A 12,365-nucleotide genomic window follows, 5' to 3' on the forward strand; every position below is an offset into this window, starting at 1 on the left:
GGGAGGGGGGTTTGGAAGTAATGAGGTTCTTGATGGGGCGGCTTCTGAAGCAGGACCACCTGTCCTGGCCCCTCTGGCGCCTCTCCCCCGGGTCTCCCGCCGCTGCGTGCTAGTTTTTTGTTTCGCATTCTCAGACCCGAATTCTCACATTTTGGCCGACATTCTCCTAGTCACGGACCCCTTTGCCTTTTGACAAATCATTCGAGCCCGATAGGCTTCGTTCTGGCTTCAACCGCCCCAGCAGAAAGACCTGAGCAGGTGGCAGTTCCCTAATCCACTGGGCCGTTAACCATGGCCACACCTACCGCTCTCCCTCGGGCCTGGCCCACCTTCCTTCTTTTTGGTCCTCCTCTGCTTGCCGTTCTGAACCAGGTGGGTTCATGAGGTTTCCGGTCCTGCGTGCGCCGCGTTCCCTCCCCGCCCTGCTGGCGTTGCCATGGTAGTGGGTGGTGGGGCAGGCGGGCAGGGCGAGGCCGCGTCCCCGCGGCCGGGCTGGGGCTGCGACTGCTCGGAGCCAGGCTTGTGGGGCCGCAGGATGGGCTGAGGCGGCGGCAGCAGCTGCCCTGACCAGGTCAACGGCGGGACGGAGCGGAGGGGGCTGCTGTAGCCGGGCCAGTGCCGGTCGGGGCCTGGGAACCACGGGTTTGATGAGGGGGATGGAGGATTGAGGCGTTGTGGGAGCTAGGTAATAGGAAATCATTCTTGCTGGGCACAGTGGGGAATCCTCAAGGTTAAGGTTTTTGGGCGACGAGGTCATCCAAGCCGGTGAAGGCACTTGAGGCCTCTGGGAACCTCATGGGGGAGGGTCTGAGCGAGGGCGTAGTGGAAGGGACCTGCCTCGGGAAAACCACCATGGAGGTTGATAAGGAAGTGAGACCGTTATGGGTAGGTGATGCCGGGCTTCTGGGAGAGAGTGAGAGATTGTTGGGGTAATGTGATGCCGGTTATGGGGGGGGGGTGCTACCTTCCCGAGGGCTGAGGCGGAGGAACCGAGACCAAACCGGATGTTCGGGGGTGAGGGTTGGGAGTGTGCGGTGTGTGTGGGGGGAACTTTGGCTTGAGGCCACCTTGGAGCTTTCTGGATTGGGGAAGTTTCATATAACTAGAAGGTTACAGGCTAATATTGGAATCCCAGGTTTGATAGGAGAGGGCCACTGACTGTCCCATGTTTGATTGAAAAAGGACTGAGGTGCCATGAAGTCCCAGGTAAACATTTAAATGTATTTTATCTGAAGTTTTCTGGGATCCCAAAGTTTGATGAGTGTGATTGAAACCATATGAAAAATATAGTTAGAAATTATGGGGATAAAATCACAAGGTTTTGAGAAGAGCCTGATGTAAGACCCCTAAAGAAAGGCAGAAACTGTGTAGTGGTGGAGGGAACCTCGTCAATTTCCTTTACCGTTCTATTTGGGATCAGATTTCTAAATACTCAAGATCCTTTGTTTTCTATAGGAATAACTTCTGGTGCAAATGGATTTGTTCTAGAAATAGATTTCCAGCCTGGAACAAATACAAGCATAAACATTTTATTTTTTTTTCCCTTTATTTCCATGAAGAACTAGAAACCAGTCTTGAAAATGGAGATGTATGAAACTCTTGGAAAAGTGGGAGAGGGAAGTTATGGAACAGTCATGAAGTGTAAACATAAGGATACTGGGCAGATAGTGGCCATTAAGATATTTTATGAAAAACCGGAAAAATCTGTCAACAAAATTGCAATGAGAGAAATAAAGTTTCTTAAGGTTTGACTCTTTTGCCTTAATTGCTATGTAAGTCAAGAGAAATGGCTAGGAAATAAAAATTGTTTCCTTATGGGGATATTTTGTTAAATTATGTTTTACATATATGCATAAGAGTAGAAAAGGGTGTCTTGTCATATCAGTTTTATTACTTATCATTATGATTTATGGAAATAAAAACTATAGAGAAGTTGTGGAAAGTATTTTGAAATTACTACAAATAATATGCATGTATAAAAATTCAAGTTTTTAAAGCTCTATTTTATGAATTACTCGGATTAACCATTTGAAAGTACACAATCCTTTTCTACCAAAACAGGAAGATTCCTTTATCTTCTGGAATTTACAGTTAAAGGAGACATTTAAATAGATAACAATTCAGGTTAATAAAGTGTAAGGGTCAAATGAGTTGTACAAACAGTGAGTGCTACTGGAAGGGGTTCTTAGAAGTCCTGTGTTTTGAGGTGATTTGGGAAAGGTTCAATTAGAATTTGAGTTGGACCTTACAGTTTAGGTAGGATTTAGATAAGTAAGAGAAGGGTAGGTATTTCTGGTCAGGATAACTGCACAGGAGGTGGGGAGGTAGAAAAATAAAGAGGGTAGATCATTTTGTGCAATTAATAAAAGATAGAGTCAGAGAATTAGACTGAGCCCAGATTACATAGGATCTTAAAATTTTGAATATGAGGGACCTAGTGACTGCGCTGGAAAAATTTAACCAGTCTTGATGGCTGTCAAAGATAATTGTATGCAGTTCTTAAAATTGTTTTAAGTGCTTTAAATTCTTTATGTAGTATGTCACTATTTCCATATCATAGAAGAGGAAACAGGTTTAATTAAATGGCTTACCCCAAGGTCATATGATAGTCAATGACAGCCTTATCTTTTGACCCCTAAATTCTCTGCTCCAAAGCCTGACTGGGAGAATTGTGGCATTACTACTATCTAGGAACAGCTAATTTGAAGGGGAATATGAGTTTAGTTTTATCCATTTTCGAAGCGGGAGATGTAAATTTGGATACAAATACAGATCCACATAGAAATGATCTTTGAAATTAGAAAATTAAATGAATTCTGAAGAAAAGGATTGCATAAGAGAAGAGCATAAATATTTTATGAGTCATCACGTGTAATGATTTGAACTGATGTTTATGATACTTATGCATATATTTAATATATTAGAATATTAAATGGAGGGCAAAACAAAACTCTTGTTTAGATGATTGTGCTTTTATTTTATTTTTTTTAATATTTAAAAATACCAATTGTCTCAAGTTATTTTAATCTGAGCTGTATATAGAACATAGTGATCACTGCCTTTTGGGGAGGTATCTTTTTTCTTTAATACAAAAAATATTTTTGCCTCTTGTGTGGATCTACATTGTTGTCCAGTTATTTTTTCAGCCATTTCTCATTCTTCATAACCCCATTTGTGATCTTCTTGGCAGATATTGGAGTGATTTGTCATGCTTTTCTTCAGCATGTGGATCCTCATGAGATATGACCAATTCAGTTTGTAAGAAGAAGGGTATAAGTATTTGTGTCTTTAAATAAATGATTTATTTTATACAATGAAAAGGGGATTCAAGTTGGCATGATGACAATACATGAGGCACCACAAAGTGTTGGCCTTGGAGTCTGGAAGATCTAGATTCAATTACCACCTTTGAAATTAGCTGTCACTCTTTGTGATCCTAAGTCTTCTTTAACAAATCCTCCAACACTATGCTCTTACATGAAAAAATCACAAGTTCTTCACTTTTTTAAGACCACTTTTGTAATCTTAAAATGTGGTAATTCAAAACTGTCTGTGCTCTTAGTGGAAATGGCCCATATTACTATCATACTTAGATACAAATGGAACTCTTCCCAAAGAAAATGCTGTTTTCTGTCTTGGTTTGGCTTTGGAGTAGTGCAGCTGGTTGTTTTTTCTGTTTAATCATTTGGAAAAAATGACTGATTTGTTACAAGATTCTGAAGACTTTTGTGATGATGTATATTAATGTCATGATTATTAATAAAAGTATTTTGAGACACCTCAAATGTGTTATCTCGGATTTGCTTATTTCTAGCATAACTTTAGTGTCATGTATAGTTTGAACTAGATAGAATTCTTAAAGTCTTAACTCGCTGATAATTTGAACTAAACTTAATTATGGTGAAGAGATGTAATAACTTAAAAAAACTGTTAAACATCACTAGGAAGTGTGTTTCTAAGGAATGCAGCTGCCATCTGCAGGGAAAAAAATAGTAGTAGAACTAGAAATTGGGTAATGTCAGTTTGATTTCATCATAATGTGTAGAGAAAATTTGACCACTTGTTCTGGATAATCTATTTGTAGTATTCTACTCTTTTAAAACATTCCTGTTTTCAATACCTTTGTCTTTTATACAGTGACCTAAAAGTCTGAGTGCAGTTTTAAACTCCACTCAGATTTTTGGGTCACCTGATACAATAAAAATAGAGCTAAAAATAAATATTCCTCTTTCAGTTTAGTGGTTTGTGTTGCAATTATCAGAAACGATTATTCTTTTACCTGCGATTCTTATGTTGCTAGATCTTGTCAATCTGGGGAATTGGGATAAAAATTAAAAAAAAAACTTTAAAGAAAGTTTTGCAATGTTTACCTTTTAGTCACATAAAAAAACTGAAAGGGTGAAATTGCATGACACCCCAGCTTAGAGTAGTTTTAAATAATCCACCTGCCCCTTAGGATAAATGGAAATGTTTACAAATCGAATAAGCATAACATTAAAATGAGTTTTGGTAAAATTGAGAAAGAATGTTAACATAAGAATTTTTCTTTCCTTACAAAATTGGTAATTCAAGTTGTTTTTGTAATTTAGGGTTTATAGGTAATTTGCTATAGGTCAAAAGCCTGTCAAAAGAAAAGATGGTTGCCATATTTTATTGCTACAAATGCTAAGACATTTGCTGCAGTGTACAAGTTTTCTTTTATTAGGGAAATTGATGATTAATCTTAGTAGTTTTTACCTCGAGTAGGTCCTTGAGTATGTGAGGTGAGTTGAAATATGCTGTTATCTTGAATGACAAGTATTAAATTCAATCTTATTTTTGCTTTCTAAGCAGTCAGAGATTTGAAATAACATTTTTTACACTGAAAAAATTTAATGGTGAAAGACTTATGCCATGATTTTAAGAAATCTTGGTACAAAATCAAAATTATTCTAATCATAAGTATTTTGTGTATTTAGTTGAATAATGAGGACTTATGGGAGTGTTCTACCCACAGATAGCTTTACAAATTCCCATTAAATTCCTAATGATATATTTAAATTATATGCATATATCTAAAGTAAGAATATATTATGAGGAGTTTTTAGGCATCTTAAAGTAATTTTCTTGAATTTTGTTAACCAGATGAATAACCAATACTTATTTCATTGTTTTTTTTAGTGTTCAGGACATAGTGTCTTGGTGAGGTTAGAATAACTATTGGCTCTGAGACATATAAACCCCAGTCTTAGTTACTTATTTCTGTAACCTCTACCACATGTCATAGAAATCAATTTAAAATTGTAAGCTCTGCTGATAGAACTTTTATTTACTACCATTTAGTAAAGATATTGTATTGTGCTACAAGTAGAACTTGCTGTTAGTGAGACTCTAGCATTTTACCAAATATCAACATGAGTTAACTTCTGTAGTCATCTTGGAATAAGCAGGCATGAAAAACTGAAGCATTGTTTTGGCATTGAGGTATTGCCTTCAGTTAAAGAAGATCCTTCAGAGACCAAAATTCCCTTAATTTATGAATTAAGTTGAAAGAGGAAATATAATTTAACCTCAATTCAAAATATAATTTAACCTCAATTCAAAATTAAATAGTTCTTATATACAAGTTAAGGTGCTTGGAGTAATTTTTGAAAACTTTTTTATTTTTTTGTTAATAGCAATTTCGTCATGAAAACCTGGTCAATCTGATTGAAGTATTTAGACAGAAAAAGAAAATTCATTTGGTATTTGAATTTATTGATCACACAGTTTTAGATGAGTTACAGCATTATTGTCATGGACTTGAGAGTAAACGACTGAGAAAATACCTCTTCCAGATCCTTCGAGCAATTGAATATCTTCACAACAACAATGTAAGTGCTTCATAGTAAGCTGACATATTTTAGGATTACTTTAAACTTCATTATGCTATTTAAAAGCTTATGTGTCATTAAGTTACTAGCCTTTACTTCCATAATAATGATGATGATGATGATGATGATGATGATGATAATAAATGACTGGAAGTGCTGTTGGGAACCAGATACAGATAAGTAGATTATAATCAAGAATCTTACATTTTGGAATCTAGAACATATATCCAAGACAAAAGACCAACACAACTTTAAGAATTAAGAAAAGGAAGTGAAAATTGAGAGCCTTCATGGGTTCAATAAGAACAGGTCATGACTAACATTTTGTTTTTTGGACAGACTTTACTAGACTGGTGGGTCAGGAGAATGTCTGGACTTTAGCAAGACATATGACAAGCTCTCCTTGAAGACAAAATGGAAAGGTGTGAGGTAGATATAGTCAAATTAGATGGAATTATAACTGATCAAATGAAGAAACCAAAAAAGCATATTGAGGAATAAATGTCATCATGGAGAGAGGTGTTTAGTGAAGTGTAATGGGGACAAGTAGATCCTTAGATCTCTGTGCCTCAACCTCTTTTTATCAAATGACTTTGTTAAGATAGATAGATAGATAGAATACTTATAGAATCTCCAGATAATATGAAACTGGGATTATTTTCTAAGATGTCAGTTGATAGAATTGGGATTCAAAAAGATCTAAGTAGTGTATCTGATCATTTAAAAGTCTGATAATATATCAACTTCAATTTAATATTATTTAGGTCATTTATAAGTTATTTTGCTTGAAATAATATCTGAAAACCCTTTTTTCCTCTAAAAAAGAAAATCAAACAAGTGGGCAGAAAAGTGAACTAAGTGTAGCAAATTCAAAATCCTGTACTTATGGAATTGATTTTTTAAATCAAAGTACAGAATGGGAGAAGTGTTACTTTTAGTCAACAAGCATTTATTATTATACTATGGGCCATGCACAGTAATAAACAATAGGGATGTGAAATCTGTTATGAAGAAGATATGAGAGGTTTAGTGGACTTAAAATTAAAGTCAATACAAATCAACAGTGTTATGCCACATTTATGGAGTTATAATATCCAAAATATGAGAGCCAATAATCCCACTATATGCTGCCCTCTGGAATATTTTGTTTGGTTCTAGGTGCCATAGTTTAGGAAGCACATTACCAAACTTCAGATGCATCTAGAAAAGGGTGGGTAATCACAGTGGATGATGAGATGACTGAAGACCATGACATTTGAACATTGGTTAAAGGAATTGTGAACGTTTAGAGAATAGAAGACTTAAGAGGGTGGGGGGGAGCATGATAATTACCTTCAAATATTTGGAGGCCTGTCATGTGAAAGAGGGGTGCTATTTTTTCTGCATGGTCCTAGAGGGCAGAATTGGGAGCCGTGGGTAGAAGTCCCAGAGGCAGAAAGGTTATATGCATATAAAGAAAAACTTCCTGATAAGTAGAGCTGTCCACAAGTGGAATGGGTTGCCTCTGTAATTATTGAGTTCTCTATCACTGTAGGTCTTCATATGGAGACTGGATAACCACTTTTGGAGGATGTTGTAGAGGGGATTCCTGTTCAGGTACAAATTGGATTAGGTGACCTCTGAGTTTTCTTCTAATTCTGAGTACATATTAATAATGTGCAAAGTGAAGACATGGGGGACTAAGGTGTGCCTAATGCAAGAATGAACAGTGAGGTCAATCCTAGAAGATTTTCTGGAGGAGGTAAGTGTTGAGTTAGGTTTTGAAGACCAGAAATATGGGTTAGAGAGGGGAGGGAATGACTGAAAGCATGGGGACGTGGACTTTTGAGATGCTATCCTGTTTACCTGGACTTTCTGGAATCCACTTTTGAAGGAACTGAGAAAGAAATTTTGTTGAGAAGTGGAGGGCCTTGCAACCTTAGAGGAAAAGTATTATAAAGAAACGTAGTGTTGCCTTGTACCCTATCTAGGACATTTCGGTTCAACAAACAATTATTAATTGACTTTTGTTTGTAGAATTACAAAGTGTAGTTAAGGAGGGAGGTTAGCCTTCCTAGACCTCTAGTAAGGGGGATGACACATACACAGATAACTAATAAAATAATACACAGAAATATCTTAGAATGGTACAAAATGACCTGCAATGTAAGATCCCACTGAAAGAAAGGTCATTATTGAATTACCAGAGTGATCAGGGAGGGCTTCATAAAGGAGCTAATTAGTATGAGGTGTTAAAGTATAGTCAAGATTTTAAGAGGCAGGTGGAAGGGGAGGGCAGCTAGTCTAGATATAGAGCTGAGAGAAGAGAGGCAAAAAAACAAACAAAAAAAAAAACCCAGGAAAGTGCATGGCATGCTTAGTAGGAACAGCAATCCAGTTTGGCTATAACAAACTAGGAGAAAATAGTACATGATAAGATTGGAGAGATCACCAGATTTAGGTTTGACTTGAATGCCAGGCAAAATAACTTGAATCTGGTAGGTAATAAGAAACTATTGACAATATTTGAGCAAGGAAATGGCATAACCAAATCTGTGCATAATGAAGATTGCAATCGTATGAGTAATAAATTGGAGGAGAAAGACTAGAGGCAAATAAAGAGAAGTAGAATCAATGGGACTTGGTCACTAATTGGATTTCAGCAGCAAGGGAAAAATTAATGACATTAAGATTTCTAACATTGGAGTCTTAGTAAATGATATTGTCACTGACAGTGAATTTAGTGAGAGAATGATAAACTCTGTTTTGAATATGTTGAATTTTAGTTGGTGGTAGATTTTTAGGTAGAGATGGGACTCTAGATAGAACTTGAGAGAAAGGGATTATAGTTGAAGCCTAACGAGTAAATAAATAGATTGTCAAAAAAGAGTCTACTGAGGGAAAAAATGTGGCCCAAGAATAAAACTTCTCAAACAAATATTTTAAGGGCCTTGGAAAGGAGCTAGGAATAGGGAGCAATTGGAGAAACGAGAATCAGAAAAACTTCTATATCCAAAGCGGGATTTATTCAGCTGGTAAATGTACTATACTGTGAAAAGGTCAAGAAACATAAGGACTGAAAATTTTTTTGCTGTATTAAATTATTGCTGATCTTTGAAAAGTGTTAGCAGAAAGGAGAAGGGTGAAATTGCTAGGGACTGGCAGAGAAAGAATGGGTGAAAAGGGAATTGAAGTACTGTATATGAATAGCCTTTAAAAAACAGTTTTTAGGTTGGGATGGTAGATGGGTGGGGGAAATGAAAAGAGGGTAGAAGGAGTCATTTGAATATATTACAAATATATTTGTTGAAAAAGTCGACAAGAGCTGATGGAGAGACTCAGATTGAAGAGAGTATATGCTTTTGGTGAAATGTTTAGAAGTGCAAGCAGGCTTAAGATCAAGAGATCAAACAAAGAATTAACTTTAGCAAAAGATAACTTTTTATCTGAGACTAAAGTGAAGAAGCATGCTGAGAAGTTGAGCCTGGGAGGAAAACAGTGGAATCAGTTTCCTTCAGATTTCTTTTCAGTGAATTTTATCACAGTGACACTGCCCTCTGTTTTAGGTTTGGAGCTTCTGTGTATGACAAGATTTGCAACTGTCATGGAAAATGAGGGGAAGTCAATAGAAGAGTTATTAAGCAACACCAAAGGCCTAGTTGATGCACTTACTATAAATTTGTAGTTGGTAAAATAACATTTGTGAATCACACTATCTAAACTTTATTTCTGTACAAAGCCTACCACAATGTTCTGTATATAGTACATGCTTAATGTTTGCTAATTTGATTTTGATTTATGTGATCTTTTAAAGAAATTTTTGAGAACTCATGTTTTGCTGGGAAGGAGTTTGTAATTGAATTGGAAAGAAGATATAGAATCAGGATTGTGGATTAAATAACAGTAAGAGACATTATGCAATTAAGAGATATAGATAGTGAGGATTATAGGAGTTCAGAAAAGGGGGAATCATTTTGGGTAAGAATGGAGTCTGATTAGAAGATTTCAAAAAGGAGTTAAGAACTATAGATGGACCTGGAAACATGGGGAAGATTTGAATCAGTGGTAAGGAGGGTAAAAGACAACCTGTAGTCTCTGGCCTCTGTCTTTGGCCTAGTGCCTTCCTAGGGAGCTGTGCTTCAAGCTCTGATCTAGGCCTCTTGCCCTGTGATCTCTTAGTTATGGAAACTTTTCCAGGAGCCCTGAGTCAGCTCCTGATCCAAGCTACCCAATACTGGCTTCTTTGCCTCAGAGATTTCTTTCAAGGCTCTGAAGGCCTTTCTTGAATTTTATCTAGTTTGAACTATCAGTTTCTGCTTCCTTACTGGAGTTTCCTTTGCCTGTTTCTGCTTCTTTGCGACAGGCATCCTGGGCCTTGAACAACACAACATACTAAGAGACTGGATCTTGAGGGAGGACCTTGAACAGTTTGTCTGCCTACCTCCCTCAACAGACCTCTCTCTAGCCCCTGATACTGTTTGCCTGAACTCATTTTTTTTTTATTATTAGCATATTCTTTCTCCTCATAATCTCCTCAACCTGGTAATTCTGAACCCTGGCTGCTAAAGTACAATTTTCATTTCCCATCACCAACTACCTGTTTCTTCCCATCCCACTCAATTCTCCTCTTCCTTTCTTCCCCTTCCTCCCCCTACTTCATGTCCCCTTTCAAGATCCACCCACTCTACACAGTGCTAACTGGAATGCTTAATCTGTATTTTTTTTTAAAAACATGCTTTCATCTTAAATGTTTTCTCTTCTACACTGAGACCTGGCTTCTTCCTGATTATACTCTGTCCCTGGCCACCCTTTCCAGTCCTGGTTTCAGTTATTATCCCTTAACTCACTGGCTGTGATGAGTAGGCCATCGTACTCTAGTTAGAATATTCCTTGATTTCCTTTGACACTTCTGGACTCCCTTTACCATATCACTCAGCAATCTTTTCCTTCTGTGAGATTCACACTATTTAAATTTATCACCCAGTCCAGATTCTTGTAACTATTATCTATTGATGTTTCCTCAAATACTCTTAACTTTCCAGTTCCTCAATCTAGTAAATGCCCTTGAACTACCACTTAATTCCACCTCAGCTACAAATAGAGCTTTTAATATTTAATTTTGATTTTATTGTTTACTTTTAAGTGTTTCTCTACCATGTTCATGTATCCCAAATAGTTTTATCTTTTCATAACCACCTTTCCATCCATCACTTTTTCTTGGGACCCCTAACCCTGTTCTTTATCTTCATCATGACCCTCAATTCCTATCCCTCAGCTATTTACCAGACTATCAACCCTACACTGGCAACACTGTCCACCTTTTCCTATCTTGACTCCATGGTGAATGTGATACAGTGGATAGAAGGTCAGGCTGAGAGTCAGGAAGATTCATCCCTCTGAATTCAAATCTGGTCTCAGATATTTATTAGCAATGTGACCCTGGGAAAGTTACTTAACCTTGTTTGCTTCAGTTTCCTCATCAGTAAAATGAGCTAGAGAAGGAAATGGAAAACCACTCCAGTATCTTTGCCAAGAAAATAAATCCCAAGTAGGGTTATGAAGAGTTGCACACAACTGAAAAATGACTGGACAGCAATAAATATTATCCTTTATACAAATTCCTTGGTCCCTATCAGACACCAATTGTACTTTGTCAAACTATAGGCTTAGATCACTTCCACCAAGCACTACTTTTCTCCCTATTTATATACTGCCAAAGAATTAGAGAAATTTTATAAAAACTGCTGACTACATCTGCTATAATCTCCATAATCTCAACTGGGCTCTCACTACAGCAAAGTAATCCTTTTATGCCTCTCTAATAAAATTTCTTTCTCAAAACAGTAGTTATTCCAAACCTTTTCACCCCTTCTTAAGCCCTCTTAGTTGAGGACATGGTCTCACATTTCACCAAAAAAATGGAGCCCACTCAATGCGAGTTCCCTCTTGCACTTCTCCGTTTCATATCTCTCAGACATATTCCTCCACTATCTTTTCCACCTCAATCTCTACTGAAAAATTGGCTTTTCTTCCCAACGCAAACCTGTCTGTGCATGTGTCCTCAATCTTATACTGTCGTCTTTAGTAGATTTCCCCCTATGTTATGGAATGTGCTGGGAGGACTAGCACTTCTGGTGTGGGGGCTTGCCAAGAACTTTTTGGGCTGCGTATCCACTTTTCACCCAACTCTCACTTGCTAAGAAGCTATAGCATGCACAGGGGTCAAACCAAGTTGAAGGTAATCAACAGACCTCAAATCCATCTATAAGTTAGGGGGGATGCCTATCCCAAGCACATGAAAGACTTCTGGAGGAATGGGTAGATGAGAACAATTTGTTTCCATGGCTGTGAAGTGAACTGAAACAGGCACTGTGGAACTCTTAGGGCTTGGTCAGACATCAAAGATGTTGGGATGACATTAGGGTCATCCACTGCATTCTGAGCCATCCCCAGTTGTCCTGACTTTTGTCACTTAAATCCAATTCAAGCTTAAGTCAAGACATCATTCTATGATGTCATTGGTTCTCTTTGAAA

The 12,365-nt window shown here is 37.5% G+C and overlaps 1 protein-coding gene across 21 annotated transcripts in view; it reads left to right on the forward strand.

Annotated features, from left to right (window-relative positions):
- The first annotated feature begins 205 nt into the window (after positions 1-205).
- Positions 206-12,365, forward strand: part of CDKL3 (cyclin dependent kinase like 3) — an 82,702-nt gene continuing 70,542 nt past the window's right edge. For 11 of the 21 annotated variants that reach the window (XR_008915050.1, XM_056811121.1, XM_056811128.1 and 8 more), the window contains exons 1-3: positions 415-571; positions 1,560-1,745; positions 5,658-5,852. Coding sequence is in view for 16 of the 21 variants with exons in the window: in XM_056811121.1 (XP_056667099.1) it covers positions 1,581-1,745; positions 5,658-5,852 (360 nt within the window). In the remaining 5 variants the exon portion in view is untranslated. The other 10 variants (XM_056811124.1, XM_056811133.1, XM_056811123.1 and 7 more) reach the window with 10 other exon arrangements.

This window comes from Monodelphis domestica, chromosome 1 (genome assembly GCF_027887165.1).
Source record: "Monodelphis domestica isolate mMonDom1 chromosome 1, mMonDom1.pri, whole genome shotgun sequence".
NCBI classification, from domain to species: domain Eukaryota; kingdom Metazoa; phylum Chordata; class Mammalia; order Didelphimorphia; family Didelphidae; genus Monodelphis; species Monodelphis domestica.